This window comes from Eutrema salsugineum, unplaced genomic scaffold, assembly GCF_000478725.1.
Source record: "Eutrema salsugineum unplaced genomic scaffold, Eutsalg1_0 scaffold_14, whole genome shotgun sequence".
In the NCBI taxonomy this organism is placed as follows: domain Eukaryota; kingdom Viridiplantae; phylum Streptophyta; class Magnoliopsida; order Brassicales; family Brassicaceae; genus Eutrema; species Eutrema salsugineum.
This window is the reverse complement of record NW_006256877.1, coordinates 2,369,062-2,395,202: the sequence shown is the minus strand read 5'-3', so window position 1 is coordinate 2,395,202 and position 26,141 is coordinate 2,369,062. Positions and strand designations below refer to the sequence as shown.

The 26,141-nt window shown below is 35.5% G+C and overlaps 7 protein-coding genes, 1 non-coding gene and 1 pseudogene across 10 annotated transcripts; 3 read left to right on the top strand and 6 right to left on the bottom strand.

Annotated features, from left to right (window-relative positions):
• Positions 1-5,530: 5,530 nt before the first annotated feature.
• TRNAM-CAU lies at positions 5,531-5,602 on the bottom strand. Its single transcript has one exon. It is a non-coding gene; the product is annotated as a tRNA-Met (tRNA).
• Positions 5,603-5,969: 367 nt separating this feature from the next.
• Positions 5,970-7,835, bottom strand: LOC112088561 (annotated as a pseudogene).
• A 39-nt stretch (positions 7,836-7,874) lies between these two features.
• LOC18022918 (probably inactive receptor-like protein kinase At5g41680) lies at positions 7,875-8,955 on the top strand. Its single transcript, XM_006405258.2, has 2 exons — positions 7,875-8,307; positions 8,390-8,955. The coding sequence occupies exons 1-2, from the start codon at positions 7,875-7,877 to the stop codon at positions 8,932-8,934; spliced, it is 978 nt and encodes a 325-aa protein (XP_006405321.1). The 3' UTR covers positions 8,935-8,955.
• Positions 8,956-8,992: 37 nt separating this feature from the next.
• Positions 8,993-9,549, bottom strand: LOC18022917 (mitochondrial import receptor subunit TOM7-1). The gene has a single exon (XM_006405257.2). The coding sequence runs from the start codon at positions 9,455-9,457 to the stop codon at positions 9,242-9,244; it is 216 nt and encodes a 71-aa protein (XP_006405320.1). The 5' UTR covers positions 9,458-9,549; the 3' UTR covers positions 8,993-9,241.
• Positions 9,550-10,307: 758 nt separating this feature from the next.
• On the top strand, positions 10,308-12,085 carry LOC18022916 (ubiquitin-conjugating enzyme E2 8). 2 transcript variants are annotated; one of them, XM_006405256.2, is made up of 5 exons: positions 10,308-10,513; positions 10,701-10,778; positions 11,058-11,185; positions 11,330-11,434; positions 11,733-12,085. In XM_006405256.2, exons 2-5 carry the CDS (start codon positions 10,709-10,711, stop codon positions 11,874-11,876), a joined length of 447 nt encoding a protein of 148 aa, XP_006405319.1. In that variant the 5' UTR covers positions 10,308-10,513; positions 10,701-10,708; the 3' UTR covers positions 11,877-12,085. The 2 variants fall into 2 exon arrangements, with proteins under 2 accessions (XP_006405319.1, XP_006405318.1); XM_006405255.2 differs by having other exon boundaries at positions 10,342-10,513; positions 10,690-10,778.
• A 1,975-nt stretch (positions 12,086-14,060) lies between these two features.
• On the bottom strand, positions 14,061-15,254 carry LOC18022915. Its single transcript, XM_006405253.2, has one exon. It carries the CDS (start codon positions 15,252-15,254, stop codon positions 14,061-14,063), a length of 1,194 nt encoding a protein of 397 aa, XP_006405316.2.
• A 2,464-nt stretch (positions 15,255-17,718) lies between these two features.
• Positions 17,719-18,276, bottom strand: LOC18022914 (F-box protein At5g41720). Its single transcript, XM_024158959.1, has one exon. It carries the CDS (start codon positions 18,274-18,276, stop codon positions 17,719-17,721), a length of 558 nt encoding a protein of 185 aa, XP_024014727.1.
• Positions 18,277-18,934: 658 nt separating this feature from the next.
• Positions 18,935-21,172, bottom strand: LOC18022913 (probable serine/threonine-protein kinase DDB_G0268876). 2 transcript variants are annotated; one of them, XM_006405251.1, is made up of 2 exons: positions 19,222-21,172; positions 18,935-19,131 (listed from the first exon to the last, which is right to left on the bottom strand). In XM_006405251.1, exons 1-2 carry the CDS (start codon positions 21,170-21,172, stop codon positions 18,935-18,937), a joined length of 2,148 nt encoding a protein of 715 aa, XP_006405314.1. The 2 variants fall into 2 exon arrangements, with proteins under 2 accessions (XP_006405314.1, XP_024014756.1); XM_024158988.1 differs by having other exon boundaries at positions 18,935-19,125.
• Positions 21,173-22,174: 1,002 nt separating this feature from the next.
• On the top strand, positions 22,175-26,138 carry LOC18022912 (disease resistance protein RML1A). Its single transcript, XM_006405250.2, has 4 exons — positions 22,175-22,727; positions 22,898-24,008; positions 24,085-24,387; positions 24,471-26,138. Exons 1-4 carry the CDS (start codon positions 22,255-22,257, stop codon positions 25,725-25,727), a joined length of 3,144 nt encoding a protein of 1,047 aa, XP_006405313.2. The 5' UTR covers positions 22,175-22,254; the 3' UTR covers positions 25,728-26,138.
• Positions 26,139-26,141: the final 3 nt, after the last annotated feature.

Here is a 26,141-nt window from a genome sequence, read left to right as displayed (position 1 = left end):
ACAATGAACCTATCAGTACACGTGGATATTCTGTTGTTGCTTATACTACGCAAAAAAATAGCTTTGTAGTATTTGTGTGATGTTCTTTTTAAGAAAAACAAAATTCTAACCCCGTGCATCTCTGCACGGGAATATTTTTTATTATTTAACAAATTTTGTAATATAATTTGTGTTTTTGAGTTTAGATATAATTATTTTTATAAATATATTTTTTAATAAGCGAAAATATTGATTTTTGTGTTTAGATATATTTTTATAGTATTAAAATTAATTATGATTATGAAAATATAATTTTAACTCGTTCGCTAATATTAATTCAAAATGAACTATTATAAAAATATAATTCTAATTTGTCCGTTCATATTACCGTATAATATAAATATTTGTTAAAAGTTTGAGATGTATTAACAATATTATTTAGCATTATAGTTTTCTAAAATGTAATCAACGAAGGGAGTGTACAACTGGTTTTTCAAACCACATTATAGTGTATGCAATAATTTTTAATTTTTTTATGTTTTGATTTTGTATGAAAATTATATTTTCGATATACATGTATAATTCAAAATTAGTGATATTAGCTACCAAAATATTTTTAACCCGGGTTTATATATATATTTTTAGTTCTATGAATTTTAAAAAATATATTTTTAATATTTAAATTATATATTTGAATTTTACCTATTATTTTATTATTAATTTGTAAATAAATCATAATCGTAAATATATTATATAAACAACATAAATATCATATCATTTACATCATTATAAATATTTTATATTTCAAATATGACCATTATTTTTCATATGTAAATTTTTTTTTCAAAAATTCTAGATATTTTCGATAAAAATGTTTAATAGTATAGAAATTATTTAAATTAGAATCTTTAAATCAAATCTAAATTAATATCTGATTTATTATTTTTAATTAAATCAAATCAAATCTAAATTACCTATATTTAAGGAATTCTAAAAGTATTTAAATTAATAACTAATTTTCGAAATTAAATATAAATAATTATTAAAATTATTTTTAAACACTTAAAAAAATTAGGAGTAAATTAGGAGTGTTTGGAAGCAAGTACTAAATGTACTTCTGTTTTAATATAATAGATTGTGTGATGTATGAAAATTAAGAATTTAATATTGTGAAATACATACCCCTCTGCTTATTTGGGGGAAAAAAGAAACTGAAGCTATTAATTAAGAAGAATTATTTAACTATAAAATTATCATATGAGAGATTTTTTATTCATCTGAAATTCATTAAAGTCCTTAAATCAGTGGAGGTATCAAAAGAGTAACAGAGACTGTCTCATAATTGTTTTATAGCATAAATCTTATAAAAGATTAATGTGTACTTGTATTGCTTCTAATGAAGTTCGAAGATTCAAGATAAGTACCTACAAAATCTTTGTCACACATAGGCTTTCTTATATAGCCTTTTCTCCACTATTAGGCTCATGTATATCTACCGATGCATATAAGATAACAATATTGTACTTATGTATGTATGTAAAGAGAGAAGGAGAATATCGATGACATAAAGTATCATTATGAAATTACCAACTTGCAAAGATGTATCTTTATCTTCATTATAGTAATAGTTTATCGTTTAAATTTGTACTTTGATGTTCCAATTGAGCAGTCGTTTGTCTAGAACATGCAGCTTCGTAAACATTAAACTTCAGTTAAAATATATGTAGTAGTTAAGGTTTAAGTATAATTTCCAGATATATATATATATATATATATATAAATATAAAAAAAAAAATCGGATTGTTTTGGATAAAATTAAAATCAAACACACATTCTTTAGTTGTTTAGCAAATGTATCACACTTAAATCGATCCTTAAACTATCAAAATGTAAAAAATTTGGGGATAGCTACTAAATTAAATAGTTGTTTTGTGATTTTGATCCCTAAAAAAAATTGAACCTTGCATCTAGGTCTGGGCGTTCGGATATCCATTCGGGTTCGGTTCGGATAATTCGGGGTTTCGGATTTTCGGTTTTTAGATTTAAAATCCATTTGGATATTTTTTGAATTTCGGTTCGGGTTCGGTTATATTCGATGGGGTTCGATTCGAGTTCGGATATCCAAAAAATAATAAAAATTAAATAAAAATAATTAAATTTAAATAAAATTGGTTAAATTCAAATAAAATTTGGCAAAATTTAACAAATATAACTAAAAACTTTAGTATATTTAAATTATTTTGGATTTTTTCATTATTTTCAAAATAAATAATTCATATTTTGGATTTATAATTGTAATTTTAGGTTATTAAGTCTAAATGTAGTTACTATTTTGGGTATATAATTGTATTTCGGATATTTCAGATATCCATTTGGATTTTTGGTTTAGTTTAGTTTGGTTTCAGTTTTTCGGATTTAGAAATTTAAAAACCGTTCGGATATTTTATCAGTTTCGGTTCGGGTTCGATTTCTTTTCAGGTCGAATTCGGATAAATTGTTCGGGTTCGGATAATGTGTCCAGGCCTACTTGCATCCATAGTTCAAATTGATATTTAGAAAGGAATGATTTATGCCATTTAAGGGTATATCAAAGATTGGTTTCGGACCAAAAAAATCATAGATCTGAATACAAATCTCTTTTGTTAAAAAAAAGGAATTAGCTACTATTTATTCAATTTCTTTTTAATTAACACCAGACATAATTTGTTCTCTAACTGACAAAGATATACATTTTCCTTACATCTACAAAAGATGGCGTTTTTTAAAGAAAAAATAGCACAATCCACATCAAGATACAAACTATTAATCTTTTCAAATTTCAACTATTAACTTTTGTTATCTTTATAGAAAGCAGTAATAAGAATCTATATTATACAGGTTTAAATGGCATCTTATGTACATTGAACTTCAACAAGTACAAAAACATTGAATCGTGTCCCGTAAAGTGTACATTCTGGAAGTGGTAACATGGTTATCATCATCTAATGTCTCTCCAATAAAATAATATATATCTATATATAATTGATTGTAAAAGTTACTACTAAAATGATCATAAGAAAGCCGACTTCAATTGTAAGTGGCAAACGTATATCTGGAAAAAGTATTTGAAAAACAGAAAAAAAAAAGTTTGAAAAACAGAGTTGATTCAAAATTACGAGACTTCAAAATTGTGGAATTGGAAAAGTTTTTTTTTCATAAATGATTGGATATCCGATTATATCACATCACTAGAATAAATTCCATTTAGCATAACTAAAAGTTTTTTTTATTATAGTATTATTTACCAAATGTCGGCAATGAAATTATTATTTTACCAAATGATATTTCCGCACACTCTAAAAAATAAATATGTAATAAACTCTCAGATTCAGGAAAAGGTTTCATTATACTGAGGAAGAGAGACAATATAGCGTAGGGGCAGGCATCCAATAATTTTATGATGGCAAGCTTGGCAAATAACAAAAGCAAAACTAAATCTGTTTTATCACTTTTAAAAAATATTTAACATAATATAAGAATAGCACTTAAAAATACTACATTATATGAATTAAATACAAATTGTAATAATAATAATAATAATAATAATAGTAATAATAATTTCAAAGTTATAGGAAAATCACTAAAAGATTAATTCATCATTTTACATATAGTTTCTAGATATATCATTAGAGCGGAAAAATGACAACTATATTGAAATGGCAAAATCAATTCGTTTTCGTAGGTATTACATCAAGTGATATGAGAACATAAACATGACAACAAGATTAACTGATTAAGTCGTCTTGACGTTAAACAGCTTGAATTATGTGATGCTGATTACGCATATATAAAATCAAAAGAAAACATGATCAATCACTGATTTTGCTTACATATATGTGTTATTGAGAATGTGATAAGCTAGAGACGTCATGAATTCAAAAGGTAGTAACATTATAAACCACAAAATCAAATGAATTGACTCTGACTGAATTAATGAAAGAAGTTGTTTGGTCGAAGGGGTTATGCAGTAAGTCTCGTTTTGAACAAGAATTTGAACAAGTGTTTGCAATTCAAAAATTACTATGGCTCTATCAAAGAGTAATGTGCATCATGAAAATTAAAGACAAAATCCAAATCTGATTGCTGACGGAGTAGTCAAGTAGACAATATCGAAGGTTTAATTACACATCTATGAATCATGCCGATTTTCTTACCAAAAATTCTATGATTGACATATTCAATGAACTTCTGGATTTGTTGAGAGTCCTAATAAATAGAAGATTGGTAAGAGTCTAGTTCTTGAATCAGTGAAGCGAGCGTTTGCTAACAAAAGTGGAGTTACAATGGGAATTCAATAGGTTAAGAACATATTGGTTGCTACTCTGATAACATCTTATTAAGTTAAGTAATTTATATCATTTATTTTGTGTTCGAGTAGCTTCGTAGTTGTTTCTTTAATTTCATTTTCTTTGAGTCTATCATTATAAAAGAAGAATTTAGTTTTACACAAAAAAACGATAAAATTTAGTAATAGTTGGAAAACATTTTATTGCCATTGGTTGTCCAATCAACACCTTTGTGTTATTTCATTTGTCTAATCTATAACCAAATGGGTCACATTTTCCAGGAATATTTTGTTTGTTTGTAATTATTGCTAGCAACAAATATATAATTCATTACTATATTTTCTTATGATTACAACAGTTTTTCATTTCATGGAAAATAGTCGAAATCTGATGTCTTTCAGCGTAACATCAGATGATAAAAAAAATCTACAGATAGACTAGTGGATAAAAAATCTCCCTCGTGGATGGATTTTCTGTTAAGGGCCTATATAGAGGTTACAAAGTTTAACTTACTATGTGCTTATAATTGGCCTCCTTACGTGTAGAGAAAGGCAAAGTTATATAATAAGCATTTTTGAAATTGATTGGACAGCAAAAGTCTGCAGAATTTGTTTGAAAACGAAATTTGTGGTACCAGATGATTGTTGTGCTATTGAGTAACCTCCCACAAAATTTGTTTTTTACGGTGTTCATGGTGAATTTCATACACCAAATCATGGAGGCTGGTTTACTCAAGAAGTTACCTTCAGTTGCTGATGGGATCGATTACAAAAGCTAATGGTCATGTTCATGTCCAAGGTTTGGTGTGTATCTTAGACTCTTAGCCAAGCTTTACCAATCATCTGTTGTTGTTTTTGGATATAGCGAGGGGCCTGACATTCTATGATAATGGGCTTTTTCTTTAATAGCCCAATACTTTTAATTGTTGATTCTATTTTGGCACCATTTAGACGGGAGGGAAATTCGTCAATTCACCCATTGTCTTTTTTCGTTTTGTTAGGTGAGGTAGAGAAGTCCAACGATACCGTTTTGCTTTTCGACAATTTAATATTGGTCCGATCGAAACCAAACCCAATAAGTGATTTATTTGTTTTAATTGGTTTGTTGAGTCTTTCACTTGTATGGAAACTCTTATCATATATGGACTGAAGCAGCTTAATACGGTGGACAACCAATCAGTGTTATTTACATTTTTCTTCAAAAAAAGTAAAAAAAAAAAAAAGAGATAGCAGAGCCAGGTTTCGATCCTGGGACCTGTGGGTTATGGGCCCACCACGCTTCCGCTGCGCCACTCTGCTTTGTTGATGATCGAGTACGAAGTAAAATATATAAACCAATTTTTAAATTGATAAATTGGGAAAACACGACCACGTTGTGTTTGCGTATCATTGGAAAATTGGGCAATTACAACCTGAACTATTAGATTATGTTAATCTTAGACCTGATTTTATATATCGTGTTTAAACATTCTTAAATTTCATAATTATTTGAATTTCATACCTAATCAAATTTTTTTGTGCGTAAACATACTTGAGGCTAGACGGTACTAAATGAGCGTCAAATCGTGTCGATGTGGAGGCCACATCTGCAATGACGTCATTTAATTTTGTGAAATCTGAAAAAAAGAAACAAAACAAAACGACGTCGGCTAACAAAAAACAAAACTTACAGCCTTCTGCTAAGCTTTGATCGGGTCAACGCGTTGATATCCTCCTCATTTATCAGATAACATGAGCTTCTTCTCCTTTCTATCTGTTATCGCAATCTTGGCTACCATACCGTTGCTGGATTGAATTGCTCAGTTGGCATCGTTCCCTGAGCTCTGTTCTCCGGCAATCAATCGCTGCAGCTCTTCAATATCCCACCGCTGTTTACAATTAAATGCTTCTTAGTCGGCGGTGGTTTCCTTGGCCTCAGATTCCAAGTCTTGGGTCCAAACTTGTCTGCTTTCTCATGATATCAAGAGATACACATGGGAGATCCGTTCAGCATCGATCGCTGGTCCGGCTGAATCATCAGCCACGTGAACGTCAGAGACGGCGGTCGCGGTAGCAATATCATTCGATGAAGCGGAGACCACGGCATTGGAGAGATCAGCTGTTTCTTTGTTGTTCTTCGTGCGTGGATCTTGATGAAGATCTTCGATATACCATCCGCCGTCGTTGACTTCGTTCCAGATTAATCTGCGGCGGAGTCACTGACACCAGACACGGTTCCCTTCTTTTTCTCCGGTCTCAATTCAAAGGAAAACGAATCTGATGCTTCGTTCACATCCTCAACCACCAGATTCCCTTTCAATTCAAAGGATGAACCTGATGCTTCGTCTCAATTCAAAGGAAATCGAGAGTTTAAATTTTTTTTTAGCCCAGAACAAAACCAGGTCGTTTACTCTTTTTTTTTTCTGATTTAGCAAAATCAAAACGCCGTCGTTGCTGATGTGGCCTTGACGTCGACAAGATTTGACGGTTATTTAACACCGTCTGGTTTCGAGAATGTTTACGCACAAAAAATTTGATTAGGTATGAAATTCAAGAATGTTTAAACGGTAATTAAAATCAGGTATAAGATTAACATAATCTCATAATTCAAGTTGAATTGGCCAATTTTCCGCGTATCATTTATATAAGCTCATAAATCAGAGGGAGTTCAAATTCCTCCGGAAACTTGAGCTAATGCCATAAATTTTGTTTTCTATAATCATTAGACTACTAATCGAAGTTAGAATATTCTTCTTCGTTTTCTGGTGCCATTGCTTACGCTTGGCGTTGTTAATAAAAACCTAATCTCAGTAAAAAATTTGGGGATCGGTAATTTGGGGATTTAGACTCCGACTAAATAACACATCACTAGGATAAATTCCATTTAACATAACTAAAATGTTATACGGTGTGTTTTTCTTTTTTAAACTAAAAGCTTTTGCTGCGCCATTATGCTTTGTTGATAATCCAGTGCGATGTTAAATATATAAAATTTTCAAAATGTGAAAAGGGATAAATTGAAAAAACACAATCACGTTGTGTTTGCGGCGTCTTACATGCTTCTCCACTTAAGATATTACTACAAGTCTATAACCAAGATTTTTGCCGGCTTACCGACTGGCGTATCATTTTTATTCGCATTTTAAATTTTAATCTTTTTGACTAAAATAAAAATTTCTTCTGTTACGGGAGATTCTCTCTCTCTCGGTGACAGATAGAGAACACTTATTTTTGGGTTTAGATAAAGACGAGACTTGTCTCTGCAATGGAGATTTTCTTTTTGGACTTTTTGCTTCGTTTAAATTTTCTCAGAGGGGAAACAGAGAGCTCTTCCAGGACGATTACAAGATACCCTTTGCTTAATTTCTTGTCAAGATTCGAATTTTCTCCTTACTCTGTTCATTTCTTCTTTATTGTCAATAAAGTCAGCTCATCATCCATTTTGCCGCAGCGAAAACCAACCGAGAAGACTCTTGTCACATATCTATCTCGAGAATTCAACAAGAGCAACCCAAGCTCTCTACCGGGTCCGACCAGCCTTGGTGATCTTCATATTGTTGGTCGTAAAATACATGTGGAACTGATTGCTAAGATGATGGCTTGTTGCTTGCGAAAGAAGCGGCGCGTGAAAGCTAGGCTCTCATGGAAGTCGAAGAAGAAAGACTCATCTCCATCTGGTAACTGGGCAGCAGAAGACGACGATGATCAAGGCAAAATCGTCTTCTTTGGAGGAAGTAACTATACCTTTGATTTGGACGACTTGTTAGCTTCATCTGCAGAAATGCTGGGGAAAGGTGCTTCTGGTTCAACCTACAAAGTAGCCGTGGAGGACACAACCACTGTAGTAGTGAAGAGATTGGAGGAGGTGGTTGTGGGAAGAAGAGAGTTTGAGCAAACAATGGAGATCGTTGGTAGAATCAGACATGATAATGTGGCTGAGCTAAAAGCTTACTACTATTCCAAGAACGATAAGCTCGCTGTTTACAGCTATTACAGCGAGGGGAACCTCTTCGAAATGTTGTACGGTAAGTTATCTCTATGTTATATATATTCCTTTGATCTGAATCAAGAACAACCAAAAACTATAGACTATTGCAGGACATAAAGGAGAGAACCGAATACCTTTAGATTGGGAGTCTCGATTGAGAATAGCCATTGGTGTAGCAAGAGGATTGGCTACTATCCATGAAGCAGACGACAAGGAGTTTGTCCATGGGAACATCAAATCCTCAAACATCTTCAATGGCTGCATCTGCGATCTTGGCTTGACATCCATCACCAAGTCTCTCCCTCAGACAACCATTCGTTCCTCGGGTTATCATGCTCCTGAAATAACAGACACAAGAAAGTGCACACAGTTTTCTGATGTGTACAGCTTCGGGGTGGTGTTACTCGAGCTTCTTACAGGGAAATCTCCAGCAGGAGGAGACAAAAACATGGACTTGGCGAGCTGGATAAGGTCCGTGGTGTCGAGAGAGTGGACCGGAGAAGTGTTTGACACTGAGCTTATGAAGCAAATGGGTATAGAGGAAGAGTTGGTTGAGATGTTGCAGATAGGTTTGGCTTGTGTTGCCTTGAAGCCTCAAGATCGACCTCATATAGCACATGTTGTGAAAATGATACAAGACATTCCAACACTCGATGCAGATTGAGAAACAACACCAAATCAAAAGCCTTTTCTTTTGCCATTATTATTACTGATGAAATTTGTATAAATGAACTTTGTTAAAAAACGAAACTTTGAATAAGATTCAAAACATAAATTCGATTTAATATATCATAAGGCAACTGATTCCATACAGAGAGTAGAAGAACCATAGAGAAAGCATTCGAAAATCGGTAAATCCAACAAAAAGCTAGCTACTGAGAAGATGAAGAAGATTCGGCGAATCCAAGACGACGCGTAAAGATATGAAGAAGCCAAACCGGAGAAGATTTATTATTGATCTTGGAATCGGATCAGACAGGGCTAAGGAGCTGAAAGAGATGGGGCTTGGGATCGGAGTTCATGCCGATGATGATGATCAGAGGGATGAATCCGTAGTGAGTCGCGACTTTCGCCTTCTTCAGTGACCAATTGCTCCATTCCTTGACGACCTGCAACTTCGATTTCTCATCCGAAGCCTTTGAAGCTTTCCCTTTTCCTTTGAGCTTCAACGATATGGTAGACTCCATTGATTCCGATCTCCACAGTTTCGTGAATTGTCTCTACAGATTTCCGATTCGGTAGCGAAGATTTTTTTTATCGAAGCCACACACAAACCCTAAAGCCCTCTTTTAAAAGTAAGCGTTGAAGTCTCTGCATGACACAGAGGGTTCTACAAGACCTTTCCTGTATATTTGATTTTCTGTTTGTTTTCCTAATATCAAATTTAATTCGATTAAATGTATGATTGATTAGTGTCTAGACAGTCTCTTTTTTTGTCAATTTTTTTAAAACAAATTTTTAAATGAGTAAATTACAGACATAAGAACAAATCTGAAGCAGCTGAATAAGCAAAAAGCTTTAAAGGAACCAAATGGATACTACAGTTCTATGCTATCAATATCCATTTATTTACCCCCACCATTACGTGTCTTAAAAAAAGAACCGCCTCTATGCATTTGCCTATCTTGTCATTTTTCCATAACTAATTCGTGTATGATTATCGTTTATTTTGACATTTTGCTTTAAGTAATTTGCAAGTATTGCAAGTAAAACAATCTCATTATGAGGACATGATGACCGCAAAATGACATAACATTTCGTGATTACAACGTTTAAAGATATACATCATTAAAGGATAAAATTCGTTCCCTTAGATATATGATTGTTTCATTGTTTATAGTATTTCTTACAAAATTATTTAACCGGTTATACCTCTACACTTGGCTATAATTTAATCAGGAAAATAGAGAATATGTGCCAAAGACAAATTTACAAATTAAAATCCACCATGATTCAGAATCATTGGAATCTAAGTGGGGTCAAATGAAATATAGCCCATCCCTTTTTATTTGATTTCTTTGAAACAAAAATTACTTTGTGTCTTGAAAAAAAAACTATATTCTATTCAATTTTATTTTTACAGATATTTCATAAGCAGCCATTAACAAATGGGTTATCCAATGAAAATATTATCTCTCTTTCTTAAGCATAAAAACCCAAACTTTCTCTTTCGTTTTTGAGCTCTCTCGTAAGCATCTGCAGGAGAGTGAATCCGTAAATCGATTTTGGAGGATCTTTCTGAGGTAAATCTTCCTCCTTTAGATTACCCGCAAGAGAAGAGAAAAAAAAGCTCGATTCTTTAGAGGAATTCAACACTTGCTTTTCTTGTTCGATTCAATTAAATTGGAAAAAACATTTCCGGCTTTCGAATCAGTGTGAGCTGGATCGATCTAGGGTTAACTTGGATTTCTTTTTTTAGTGATTTTTCAGTGTGAAAAATGGCGTCGAAACGGATCTTGAAGGAGCTCAAGGATCTCCAGAAGGACCCTCCAACCTCCTGCAGTGCCGGTTTGTGCAAAATTTCAGATTCTTATTTTCTTTTTCTTTGATCCATTCATATGCTCATAAATCACAGAAATATTCCAATTTCCTCCAGTGAATTGAGATTACGCCATGTATTTTTGTTTTCTATGAATCACAAAAATGGGAAAGTTACAGTTCTCTAATCATTTTGCTTAGATTTCGGCTTGTTTATTTCAATATTCTAAAACAAATCTCGGTTTATTAGTTGATTCAGAGACTAGAGTCATATGTGTTGCTATGAATGAATTTTGAGTGGATTAATAGGTCCAGTTGCTGAGGATATGTTTCATTGGCAAGCTACAATCATGGGTCCTGCAGAGAGTCCTTATGCAGGCGGTGTGTTCCTCGTTACCATTCACTTCCCTCCCGATTATCCTTTCAAACCACCAAAGGTACTTAAATCTTGAGTAATCTTTTCAAAAATACCAACACTTTTGCTTTGTGGTATTCTAGCGTATTTCTCATTAGTATTATCTCCCAAATCAAATCGAAATCTTTTTTCTTTTCTTTGCTTTGGTGTGTTCTATTGTACATAGGTTGCATTCAGGACAAAGGTGTTTCACCCTAATATCAACAGCAATGGAAGCATTTGCCTTGACATTTTGAAAGAACAATGGAGCCCTGCTCTCACCATTTCCAAGGTGAGTCTCATCTCTCACAAAAATCAGTTCTTGAGTGTTCGCTTATCTTCCAAAATCAGTTTCTATGGCACTTGCTAGGCCTAGCTCTCGAAATGTGAAAATGGTTTCACTTCACAAACATTTGGTTTCTTGAATGTTGGTTTCTGTTCCAAAGATATATAGGAATATTGTATAATCTACATTGCTCTAATGGAATGATTATGCAATTGGTAGGTCTTGTTCTAGACACGTAAAAAATTGCTTTCATTTCATCTTTTAAGCTGCTCTAACTTCCATGGAATGATTATGTAATTGCTAGGTCCTGCTCTCGATATGTTCGCTGTTAACGGATCCAAACCCAGATGACCCGTTGGTGCCAGAGATTGCACACATGTACAAAACCGACAGAGCTAAGTACGAGGCTACTGCAAGAAACTGGACTCAGAAGTATGCCATGGGCTAACAAACAAACAAACATTTGTTTGCTTCGGCAACAATTTATGTTTTAAAAACTTGTTCTTACAACTTTAAATAAAAAAAAGTTCAAATGTCTACTGTTTATTTTTTGGTTCCTGTCTGAAGCGTCAGTCTGTGTACGATATGTTTATGAAATTGGAAGCTTTTCATCTTGAATGTGGTCTTGGGAGAAAGAAATGTATTGCTGGTTCACTTCATCTTGAACGTGATGCTTCTGTCTGAGGCATTTGTGCTTCGAATTTTATGATGTTTTCAGTAACAATCTGATGACTGAGTTAGTCTACAAGGCGGGATATATCCACGGGGTGCATTTCAAGTTTCGATAACTATTTGAAGAAAATCGAAGAGATGAATCCCAAGGCTCGAAAATGGTTGGACAAAATACATCCGCTTCAGTGGGCTCTGGCTCATGATGATGGCGGGCTGAGATTCGGAATCATGGATACAAACTTAATCTTTAAAGCTTACAGTTTTATAAACCATGTCCCTGATCTTCCAATCACAACTTGTATCTTGCTAATCTTTGATCACGTCGCGGAGCTTTTCATATATATACCAACGTGGTCTTCTCGTCGAATCACAACACAGTGGAGACAAGTATGCTAAACATGTCATAACAAAGCTTGAAGAGTACAAGAAAACATCCAGAACACACGATGTGTTGCCATTGGACAAGACCGGAGTGAGGTTTCAAGTCACGGAAATGATGCAAGTTGGAAAGAAGAGAGTTCTTGTCCATCTCATTGACCGGGTTTGCACTTGTGGAATTTTGCAGCTTTACAAGTTTCCTTGTTCGCATGTGTTGGCGGTTTGCAGGAGGATGAACAGTGACCATTTGAAGTATGTAAATGACTGTTACAGTACAGAAAGTTCTCTTCAAGCTTACGCAGCTGGTTTTAATCCACTTCCAGGAGTCTCTGATTGGCCAGAAGCTTCCGATGTTCCAAGATTGTTTCCTCCTGGAAGTCGTCCCGCATCAGTTGTCCGGCCTGTCACAACAGCCAAGGCAAGTAAGTTGGCAGTAGGCAATAACCGATCCACTGGCAAGTAAAAAGCCTGAAAGAATCAGAATCAGTCAAGGCAAGTAAGTTGGTTTGTAGGCTAAAGAAGTTGGTGGAGTTTGTTTGTAAAATATGCTTGCCGGTTTAATGTAGGTTTTTGGGTAGGTGAATGTAGAAAATTGGTTTGGTTTATGTGGGTCATGTAATGTATGGACAAAGTAGGTTTTTGTGCAGAGATGTCCATAATTAGGAAGTATTTTCTGTTGTATTTTTGTATGTATTCCTCTTAGTTTCGTAATGTTTTTAGCATATACGCCTAACCCAAGATGAAACCCAAGTTTAACCAAGCAACAAATTTGATTGCTTGAACCAAAAAGTGAATTTCCAAATCCATAACTACATTCCATTTTTAAGTCTCACATCCGCTTTTGGCTTTCCAAATAAGCATGCCTAGCTTTACCTTCGTGATTTGCTAATATAATAAGAGGACAAGAGTTCGTTAAATCGTTTGGAAGCGGAGGAGTGACCATGTTTCGGTTTTCATACAAAACCGAAACACATTCTTGTTTGACGTCATTACCCATTGCAAGAACCGGTTATTTATATCGGTAAGTTTGAAATCCGTATAAATTTCGCATTTTGGTAGTTTTACATCGTTTCCATGCAAACGAATCAGAATAAAAAACCTCGAATATGAGTGTGTAGCAACAACCCTCAGTGAATTTCTTGTATTGCGTAGATAGCTTGACGACTTTATACCAAGGTTTGTCCGGATCACGATTAAACCAGATACTACAATTCATAATACTACATTAAATAGTAGAATTTCCGGGTCTGGTATAGTATGGTACTGCCTTGTGGTTGGTTTAGAAACAATGTATCAAGTTGTTCCAAAGCATGCAGAAAGTAAGGAAGGTAAAAAAAATTAGTATACAGTTTCAACACACTATTTAAAATTTACTTAAGCAAGATGAATCTATTGGAGTTATGATATTTAAAAAATAATAAGAATAATAACGATTTAACCATCCGATAACACTAAAATACTAGATGCCAATTTAAAGAAAAACATAATATTAAAATACTTGTAAGACAATACCATCGTTCTCATCTTTGCTGGTTGAAAACTATTTCCAGAATACAATCGTTCTCTAGTTTTCTTCTATTATTTAACGTATTGTGTCTTGCGATTTCTTCTTCTTATCTTTTCTTTTGTCTGATCGTTTCTGATGAATCTTTATATTATTCAAACCAACATTGTCTTTGTTAGAGTAGAATGGAATAAAGTAATCTTTGGCCAAGTGATCATAGGGACGAAAGAAACCTTGAGTCGTCATATGCAAATATCGAGACTTTTTGCTATTCATGTTGTAGAAACCGAGCCGATCACAACCCACCACTGATACGACGTCGCTACTTGGGAACCATAGGGGTTTAACGTAACTTCTTCCTTGTGCCCTTGAAATTTTCACATCCTTCACATTTACCCATGACTTTCCAAAACTACCCTCCAATACCCATAAACCATCATCATCTCCTTCATCTCTCGAAATCAACAGACCTAGCTTTCCTTCGTAGCTGACCAAAGCTAGACACCTATCCTCTGCTAAACCGTCCGGAACCGGGAAGAGAGACCAACTCTCTGTTCTCATACAGAACCGAATTACATTATTTTCCGTCGTTAACCAATGTAAGAACCCGTACGACAATACCGGTTTATCTGATCTCCCGAGAAACTCGCCCCACGATAATTCCAAATCATTCAATCGCTTCCACGCAAACGAGTCAGAATCAAAAACCTCGCAGTTGAGATTGTAGAAACCTTCCTTCGTCTTCTTTCTCTCGTGTGCATTTGGATTAGAAACCCTAACGATCTTATACCGAAACGGGTTCGACTGAATCACTACTAAACCGGTTGCAATAGTGAAATACCGGGTTTTTGGGTTTGGTATGATCCGGTACTGCTTCGTAGCCGGTTTACAAACGATGTAATCTGGTATTCTTCTTCCTCCTTTATATTTACTATCATCGACACAGAGCATAATCCCGTTACGTGTATCGCAAGCTTCGATCTTTACATCTTTCGAAGGAAGAAACTCGAGCGAAATTCCGTTGTTTTCAGGAGCTTCTTCTTCGACACCGGAGACAAAACGGTAGCGATACTTAAACCGTTCGTAGCTCTGAATAAAATAGCCGAAAACAGAGTTGGTTCTACGGAGATGACGATTAACGAAGAAGAACTCATAACTTCGTTTGTTGCAGGCTTTGTTTAGCAGACGGAATTTTGCAATCTCTGTCGAGGGACAATGAGAGATGATATCTAGAAACACGTTTTCGTCCATCGTCGCCAGAGAATTCATCATGGAGAATTTTTTTTACAGAGGATTGTTTTTTTTTTGGAACGATCACAGAGCTAAAAAAGAGGTTTTCGTATCTAAGAGGTTGATGAAGTTTTGATTTTTTAGGTTTCTACAATTAGACTGATTTATTGTCGACCAAAAAGTCCTAATTTATTAATGATAAGGAAACTTGGGGAACAAGTGTCTAATATCCAATTTATCCATTTTTAATATCCATTTTTATGTTTTGGTTTTGTACTTTAAATCCATTTTTGTGTTGAATTTAATATTCTTTCCTTAAATTAAAAAAGGATAATTAGTAAAGTATGTTAGCACGCAGGATTTATTAACTTAGCATGCTAGCGTGTTAGCACAAAATCATATTTAATTAGCATGTTACTAAGATAGTCGATAGTTAATTGCCGTCATACTAACGAAAATTACGTAATCTGTGTTCTCGGTACATATTATTTGTGTGGCTCTTAACTTAAATGAAAAATATATTTCTGGTTTAAATTCTATTTCTCTTTGGTAATTTCCCTTTAAATTATGAGTAATTGTTATAAACCTAATAGGTTGGTCAATCATGTATATTGATCTTATTCACTCTTCCTAATTGCAGTTCAGATGTTGTAAAACAAAATGGATAGATTTTATATGAGAGACATACTACATCTGATCAGATATTAAAAAATAATATTAAAAGAGAGTTATTGATAAATTGAGAAATAGAAAATTACTATATTCTTAATAATATAAAAGCTCATTAAAAATTGTAGGTTACACAGTGTATATTACATAATATATCAACAATTTTTAAACCACCTTTTTATTTTACTACCATTCTTTGATGCTTGTAGATAACTTATTCAGGTTAAGCAATAAATTTTATATTTCAACAAACAAAAATAATATAAACAGTACAATATTCCAATTGACAAAGTCTAATAGTTATTGAATTGGTGAATTTTTTATTAATAAATTAGAAAACTAGTCTTAATTAGTGAGAAAAAAATAGGAAATTAATTATAAGGTACGCCGAGCTATATATGAGTCATGAGTGCGAATGTGCGATGAAGCTAAGTTGCTGTTTGAGCCAGGTGATTAGATTAAAGCGACTATATTGCGTTTGTTTAGAGGATATAACCACCCTACTCTTTTTTTTTTTTCCTTTTTTTTTTGTCAAAGCCTCAAAGGATATAACCACCCTACTGGCACAATCAATTAATCTTTAGTTTACTAAATTCTGCGTCATCACTACATCTGTGATGTTTGTATAAAATCTTCAATTCAGAATCATTTGGCTTTCTTGTTTTTGTTTCTTGTTTGCGTTATTGTAATACCTTGTTGAGGGTTTTGTTTTTATAAATATAGGGTTTTAATCTAACTTTTCGTCTCTTTAAACCTAAGTTCTTTAAAACTTAGTTTCATATACTATTTGGGTAACACTGTATATATATACTTATTACAGTATAATGATTACAGAAATTTTGATATCGGATACAATATATGTTGGCATTTATTCGAATGCCAATATTAGTAAACTGATGACTATACACTTTGTTATACTAATTTTAACAAGAAGATTATGCAAAGGCCTGAGGAACAGAAATTATAGGTTCAGATTTAAGAAATAAAAAAAAAGGATGATTATAGATGTTATTTTTACATATTTACCAACCATTTTCCAGAACTGTCCTCCAAAACCCATAAACCATACCCTAAATTCAACTGATGTTACGCTTATGGAAAATAAAAAGTAATAATATTATTTCAGAGTTTCCATAAACTTAACCAAGATAAATCTATTGGAACATATGAAAAAAATAGAAAATAACGTTTTTCTCTGATATACATAAAATATTATTAGAAGTACTCTCTAATATTCTTTTCGTTCCTTGCTTTTTAATTCCTTTTGACTAGGCTTCATCACAGCCGTTCATTGAGACAAACTCTCTCGTAGTTAGAATAGAAAGGGAAACAAACATCACTGGGCAAATAGTAAGGCAATGAATCTTGAGTCTTCTTCATACATAGAGACTTGTTGCTATTCATGTTGTAGAGAACGAGCCGACAAAAACCCGACAAAAACTCGCCACTGATACGACATTGTTACTGGGGAACCATAGAGGATTAAAATATTTGTCTTCTAGTCCTGTAATGTTTACGTCCTTCACATGTACCCACGACTTTTCAAAACTGTTTTCCAAAACCCATAAATCATATTCTTTCTCTCGAAATTGAACGAATCACACCTGTCTTTCCTTCATAGCTGACTAAATCTAGAGAACCATCGCCCACTAGATCTTTTGGAACCGGGAAGAGAGACCAAGTTTCGGTTCACAGACAAAACCGTATCACATTGCTTTTCGAAGTTAACCAATGCAAGAAACCGTAAGAAGATACTGGCTGATAATTAGATCTCCAGAAAAACTCATCCATCGGTAATTCCAAATTATTCAGTCGCTTCCATGCAAACGAATCAGAATCAAAAAACCTCGCAATTGAGATTACAGAAACCCTCCTTCGTCTTCCTTCTTTCCCACGGCATAGGTTTGGAAACCTTAACGATCTTATACCGAAACTGGTTCGACCGAATCACCACTAAACCAGTTGCAATAGTAAAATACCGGGTTTTTGGGTTTGGTATGATCCGGTACTGCTTCGTAGCTGGTTTACAAACGATGTAATCTGGTATTCTTCTACCTCCTTTAAATTTATCGTTATCGACACAGAGCAAAATCCCGTGATGTGTATCGCAAGCTTCGATTTTTACATCTCTCGAAGGAAGAAACTCAAGCGAGATTCCATTGTTTCCAGGAGCTTCTTCTTCTTCTTCAATGCACGAGACAAAACTGGAGCGATACCTAAACCGTTTGTAGCTTTGAATAAAATAGCCGAAAACAGAGTTGGTTACACGGAGATGACGATTGATGAAGAAGAACTCATAGGTACGTTTGTTGCAGGCTTTGTTTAGCAGACGAAATTTCGCAATCTCTGTGGAGGAACAGTGAGAGATAATATCTAGAATCGTGTCTTCGTTCATCGTAGCCAGATGAAACTTTTACAGATGATTTTTTGTTTTTTTCGTGAACGATCAGAGAAACAAAAGTTTTGGTATCTTAGAGGTTGATGAAGTTTTGATTTGATAAGTTTCTAAATTTCTATATGTATATATAGAGAATTAGAGATTAGACTGATTTGTTGCCGAACAAAAAGAAAATCATAATCTGTCAAGGACAAGGACACTTGGGGAGCAAAATTTCCTTTCCTGATTGCGATTCCCCAAAAAATGGGAAAGTGGGAATTCCAACAATTAGAAGAAAATTACATCACTAATTGCCTTAAATGTGGAAAAACAAAAACAAAATAGAAAAACTGAATTTCATTCTCTTACAAAAAGCTGATTAATTTCTGTTTTGTACAAAACAAAAACTTTTGCAACCTTAGACTGTGTTCTTGATTTTAAAACCCAACTCCAAAAATTTTACCCCGAAAAGTAACTTTCAGAAGTTACAAGAAAAAAAAAGGAAACTATACTCTTGAAGACAAAATCACAGAAGAAGTTTCTAAATTAACCGACAAAAAGTGTTTGCAAAAATCCCTACCTCATTGTTTTCTCTATTTTTGGTTTTTTTTTTCATGTCTTTCATAGATCGTTTTAATTATTCTTCTTCTTAATCCTCTGGTTTTGAAGAAAAAAGCTAAGTAAGCTCAGAGTCTGAAGCATGACCAGTATGTTGTCTAAGTCTCCCTGGGCTTAGAGGACTCATTGGACTCAAAGGCAATCGATTATCTTTCCTCGCTTTAATGCTTCTTCCAAATGGACTCAACGGTGATGCTTTTGGTGATGATCTTGCTTTTACCGGCGATGTCCCTGTAGATCTCAACTTTCCTGAACCTGCATGGATATAATATTAACTTGAATCATTTGTAGAGTCATCATTTGAAAAAAAAAAGAGAGAGAGGTGAATAACTAGACTAGACTAACCTAAGCTTGGAGGTTTTTTTAGCTTTACCAATTCGCCGCTTTTCTTTAATGTTGACACCTTTTTAATGGGAGCTTCTGAGTAGACTGATCTTGTATCTGAGTATTCAGATATTGTATCTAGACACAAAGATTTTGTATCTCTTATCATCATGGCACTAGGTGGATCTTCAACCACTGAAACGCTTTCTAAAGATTCGCTTGCCTCTGAGTTACCGTTTTCTTTTGAGTTTTTTGGATTCATCTTCTCTCTTTCTGAAACTCTGTAAGAGTATAGCTGGAAAGGGATCTGAGTCACGGATGCTATGTGACACCCTGATGAGTGATCACCTGGAAACTTTCTCAAGAACTTTGCTTCCAAGTCCCAACAATCAACAAGCGGAGTTTGCATCTGAGGGTGACCATGATCTTGATTCACAACAAGAAACTTCTTGATGTAGCGTAGTATCCTGCAAACCGAAGAGAAGTTTGGACGCTGGCTCGGTTCTGAGTGCCAACACCGTTTGATCAGACTAACCAGGTATTTCGGTGAAGGGAAAGGGAAAAGTGGTCTCTCTCCCATCCTAATGTTGATAGCCATTTTCTCACCTTGAAGGTGACTATCTTCAAAGGGGACTTTACCTGTTATAAGCTCAAAACACACCATTGCAAAGCTATACACATCAGCCTTGTGTGTCAACTTCGATTTCTGATCATTTTTACCTGTTTCCATCTCTGCTAGAACCTCAGGTGCGTACCAGATCACAGGATCAGGAGTGTTTGGTCGTGTACTAGAGGAGCAAGACTTGACAGAAGATAAACCGAATCCAGAGATTTTTGCATGGAAATAACCATCTGTGTGACTCCTCTCTTTCAAAAGAACGTTCATGGGGTTTAAATCTCCATGGAAGATATCGTTTCCATGAAGATATTCCATTCCCCTTGCGATCTGCAGCATGATATCAACCACTACGGAAACCGAGAACAGATATCTTCTTCTTGGTCCACAATTCTCCTTCATGTAGCTCTGCAGATCTTTGTGCATCAACTCCATAACCAAGAAGCATTCTTTCCTCTCTTCATCATAGAATCCGCAGAGGTACTGAAGTATGTTGGAATGACAAAGAGACAAAAGAGAAGAGATCTCAGAGCTTAGAGGCTCAAGATCGCTGAAAAAATGCCTCACCGCAAAACTATCACCTAACCATTGAATCTCCTTGTACTGTCCATCTGCAACTAACCGCTTTCTCACCTGGTAATCTTTGGAGCCAAGCAAGATCGAGCTCGGGAACAGCTTCCCGTTAAACTGTTCCAAACCGGTTAGTTTCTTAAGAAGCAGATCAGCTAGACGCTTCTCGGTCTTTCCAACATCGTCGCTGTCAGATTTCCTCTTCTCTTGCAATGCCTCCACAAGATTCCATCTATCTTCTCTCCAAGAATGCTCAAACCGGCTGCAAATGTCCCTAGGTACCAGATACTGTTTCCCAAACCTCCATTGGAAAAGCTTAGGATCATTCCACTCTCTGTCATACTTTCTTGAGATCACAACTCTCCTTCTCTCCATCTCAGATGGGTCAAGACCAGAAATCTCACTGGCTGCCTCGATGGCTTCAACAACCGCCGGGAAATAACAGAAGAGGTTGTGTATGTGAAACTCAACAGATTCTTTGTTCTGATGAAGGTTTATGACTTTGCCCCACCAATCGCTACTGTCCATACAATGCTTGACATACAATTCTCCTTCTTTGAACACTCTGTAGAGCTCCCTTAGAGGCTGTTCAAGGGCTCTCCATTTAGTGTGCTTCTCTTCAAGCTTCAGATTCTGTCTGATCTCTTCTGCCACAGTGTTGAAAGCTAAGCTGAAGATCTCTAACAACAAGCAACATTGTCTTTGGTTGATCAATATATCATCTTGTAATACCATTAGTGCATTTAGACTTCCCAAAACCTCGCCGATTTGTCTGAATTGCTCCATTGACAAATGACAATGTTGTTGTGAAAATTTTCTCTTTATCTCTTAAAAAACAGCAAAAATTAATCCAGTAGGCTTGAGAAGAATGCTGGGAAAAAAAAAAAAAAAGTCAAGAGAAAAATATCAGAAAACTGATCAAAATGAGAAAAGAAAAAAAAACAATTAGATATGTAGATCCAGTAAAAGCAATGTTAGGCTAAACCTGAAATGATCAAGATCTTTTATTCTTTTAAGGATCCTATAAATCACATCATATGAAATCACATCATACACGGACCGAAATCAGAAGAATAAATCTCCAACCTGATAATCCAAAAATTAACAATCTCAAAATCGGTATTAATTTGAAAACTTGAAAAGAAAGGGAAAACCTCAATTCAAAATAGGGAAAAAAATAAAAAGGTAATAATCACCTCAATACAACTTCAATTCACCGGCAGATTCAAAGGAGAACGAGAATCCCTAATTTTGTTTTCCTCTTTTTATATTATTAATTCTTCTTCTCTTGCTGCCAAGAAAATCCCTATTTTTTTTTTTGTTTTCTGCTTCCGAGAAAATCAAGAAAAGAATAAAATTGCAGGAAAATCTTTGGAAATGTTCTTATATTCGGCAAAGTTGGTTTGGCTTGAATAATTTTGATCGTTGAAAACACGTCCGCCTTCTCTAGAGTCCATATAAGATGTGTTCCCGCGAGTTTCGTTATATACAAGATATAAAATATTACATACATTTTCCATTAAATATTGCATATAGTATTTATGTTATGGCCTTCACGTTGTGGAAAAAATCCACACGTCCGAGAGATTTATTAAAGGACTAATTGATTATGAATTATTATTAAGGGATCAGTGTGTCACCTAATTGGATTTATTGATGACGACTTTGAGGAAGTTTCGTGTCCAGTGAGGATTATGCAAAGACTAAAATAAAGTCAACCGAACAAATCATCAGCATTTGATATCAAGTTTACAAGTTTCTCTTCACTTGACGCCTTTTCTTTCACTCACGGTTAGTCTTGTCCAGAAATGGATGAGACAAGCTAGAGACTTGTCTTTCTTCAACCTCTCTTTTACCCTATTTCTCTCATGGCTTCTTCTTCTTCTTCTTCGGCTCACATAAAGAGATACCATGTCTTTCCGAGTTTCCACGGGCCAGACGTTCGTAGAAGATTTCTCAGTCACTTACACAAACACTTTGAAAGCAAAGGGATCATGGCTTTCAAGGATCAGGGGATCGAGAGAGGCCACACGATCGGACCTGAACTCGTTCAAGCCATTAGAGAATCGAGAGTCTCCATCGTTGTGTTATCGAAGAATTATGCTTCTTCCAGCTGGTGTTTAGATGAACTGGTTGAAATCTTGAAGTGCAGAGAAGATCAGGGTCAGGCTGTGATGACGGTCTTTTATGATGTTGATCCGTCCCATGTTCGGAAACAGAGCGATGATTTCGGAATCGCTTTCAAGAAAACTTGTCAAGGGAAAACAGAGGAAGAGAAGCAGAGATGGAGCAGAGCTTTGACTGATGTCGCAAACATAGCCGGAGAACACTGTCTAACTTGGTTTGTCGTTTCTTTTTGGCTCAATTTCTTAATCACTTCTTTTTCAATCGCGAGTTTTCTATAGTTCTAGTCCCATCAACATGGTTTTGTGAGTAAATGATTCATCGTATTGACATAGAAATATAAGATTGAAACTCACCAACACCATTTTTTTGGTTTGCTTTTGTTAGGGATGATGAAGCAGAGATGATCCAAAAGATTGCTACAGATGTTTCCAAGAAACTGATGAATGTTACTCTGTCGAGGGATTTTGAGGGGATGGTGGGCATGGAAGCTCACTTGAGAAAATTGGACTCTTTGCTATGCCTCGAGTGGGATCAAGTGAAGATGATTGGAGTTTGGGGTCCTGCCGGGATTGGTAAGACTACCATTGCTAGAGCTTTATACAACCAGCTTTCTACCCATTTTCCACTTAGATGTTTTATGGGGAACCTCAAGGGAAGTTTTAGGAGCATAACGAGTGTCGATGATTATGATTCCAAGCTGTGTTTGCAAAACCAACTTCTGTCCAAGATTTTGAACCAAAGGGATATGAGGGTACGTCATTTAGGAGCAATAAAAGAATGGCTAAAAGATCAAAGAGTGCTTATCATTCTTGATGATGTAGATGATCTAGAGAAACTAAAGGTTTTGGCTGGCGAGCCTTCTTGGTTTGGTTTCGGAAGTCGGATCATTGTTACCACAGAAGATAAAAAGATTTTGAAGGCACATGATATAAACGATATCTACCATGTGGATTTTCCATCCAAGAAAGAAGCTCTTGAGATCTTCTGTCAATCTGCTTTCAAGAAAAGCTCTCCATCGGATGGCTTTGAGGAGCTTGCAAAGAAAGTAGCAAAGCTTTGCGGTAATCTTCCATTAGGCCTTCGTGTTGTAGGCTCATCTTTGCGTGGCGAAGCCAAAGCCGAGTGGGAGCTTCAATTATCTGGGCTTGAAACTTGTCTTGATAGAGAAATTGAGAACGTATTAAGAGTGGGATATGATAAATTGTTGACGAAACATCAATCCATCTTTCTCCACATAGCTTGCTTCTTCTTCAATAATGAGGATGTTGACCATGTAACATCAATGCTCGATGACAGTAACTTGGATGTCAAAAATGGCCTGAAGATCCTAGTCGAAAAATCTCTGGTGCATATCTCTACCGATGGGAAGATAGTGATGCATCATCTACTCCAACAATTGGGTAGACAAGAAGTTTTAAAACAGTCTAAGGAGCCGGGAAAACGTCAGTTTTTAGTAGAAGCTCAAGATGTTCAAAGTGTTTTGACAAATGGAACAGTAAGTTCTCCTTGCTCGATACATCTTTCCTTTTTGTGATAACAAAACTCATAAACCTATTTTGGATACATGTCAGGGTACTGAATCAGTCGTAGGCATATCTTTTGATATGTCCAAGACCGCAAAGTACTTGTTTATAAGTCGGAGAGCCTTTGAAGGAATGCATAATCTCAAGTTTTTAAGAGTTTACATGGGTGAGTTCAATGCAAATGTTAGCTTGTGCACACTAGGAGAAGGCATGGAGTTTCTACCTCATCTTAGGTTACTACATTGGAATTCATACCCAGGAACATGTCTTCCTCCAACATTTCGGCCAGAATTTCTCATGGAGATCAATATGCCATCAAGCAAACTCGAGAAGCTATGGGGAGGAATCCAGGTTGGCATTTGATGTATGTATGTAATGATTCAGCTCTGGCATGCATTTGATATTTCTCATTTGTTGTGGTGTTTGACATGCAGCCCCTTGTGAATCTGAAGAAGGTAAATCTGAACTTTTCTTTCAACTTGAAAGAGATCCCAGATCTTTCCAGAGCAACTAATCTCAAGACACTGACATTTATCCAATGCACGAGTTTGGTGAAGTTTCCTTCCTCTATTTCGAATCTATACAAACTAAAAACGGTAAGGATGTGGGGTTGCAATAAGCTACAAGTTGTTCCAACCAAGACCAACTCAGCATCTCGGGAGAGATATTCCTCAAATCTGAGAAATTTTCCAGATATTACTAGGAACATTCAAAACCTCTGGGTCGGGGGTCCAACATTTGGTGATCGTCTGTTTCTTCAAAGTAGTCTTAATTGTATACCTTATTATCCAGAAAGTGTTAGGAAGCTAGACCTAAACAGTAATGCTATGGAGTGGATTCCAGATTACGGCATGCCACAAAGTACTCATCCCCAATGGCTTGATAGGTTTGATGTAGTTGGCAGGGAAGTTAAGAGATTAACACATGTTCCGGAAACTGTAAGGAAGCTAGACCTAAGCGGGAGTGGTATAGAGAGGATTCCAGATTACGTCAGTGGTCTCCATCGGTTACGAACTCTTATCATCGAAAACTGTAGAAAACTAATTTCAGTGGAGCATCTCCCCAGTTCCCTCAAGTCCCTACATGCAAACAACTGTGTTTCACTTGAGAATGTCGAGTTCTCAACGCTCTTACAAGATTCAGATTTAATCAGGGAACTCATGTTTCATAACTGTTTGAAACTGGATGACGAAGCAACAAGAGTAATCATAAATTGTAGGTCTGCCGAATATGTATGCTTACCAGGTAAACAAGTCCCTGCAGAGTTCACTCACAAAGCTGCAGCAAACTCCATAACCATCTCTCCAGGGGATTTCTACAGTGGCTCCTCAAGATTTCAGGCTTGCTTCCTGCTTTCGCCAGTCAAAGATAACGCATTTGTTCATGTAACTTGTTACCTAATAAGCAAAGAAGGTGTCCTCATTAACCAACTCAACTATATGGGCCAGTCTCCTCAAGCTAGAACGCAGCATCTCTATATACTTGGTGGTGACTTGTCACACCAACAAAACAGAAGCCCTGAAGTGGATGTGAATACAAGCGAGTTTCTGTTTGAATTCACCTGCTCAGATAACCACAAAATTATGGAGTGTGGCGTAAGGATCTTGGAAGAGCAAGTTCAGAAATGGCCCTGTTTCAAAACCGGAGACAAAACAAACGACCACACAGAAGACCTGAACCTGAACCTGTAGGCAACATCAGCTACCAAACAAATAAAGCTGAAGCTGAGAATGTGGAAAGCACTAAACACACAAATGGTTGCGGTCTCCTTAGGAAGCTTGGTCTAGGGAAGAAGAAGAAGAACAAGAAGACCGAATCTCCACTCTTATTTCCAAAGTTCCGCTTTTGATACAATCTATTCCACATTTCTAATAGTCTTTCGATATATGATTGTAGACAAGATTCAACACAAAAACATATCAATGTGATAAGTTCCAGCTAAAGCATATGCCTGCCTAAGGGACACACATTTAGCCTGACCGTTCAAGCTAATTCTACACAAGTTTAAAGTGTGTCTAACCTGTAACAATCAAAAGCCTAAGTCTGCAAATCCAACGTCACTAGCGCTTTCTGCAGATGCTTGATTCTGCAGAGAATTGCATTCG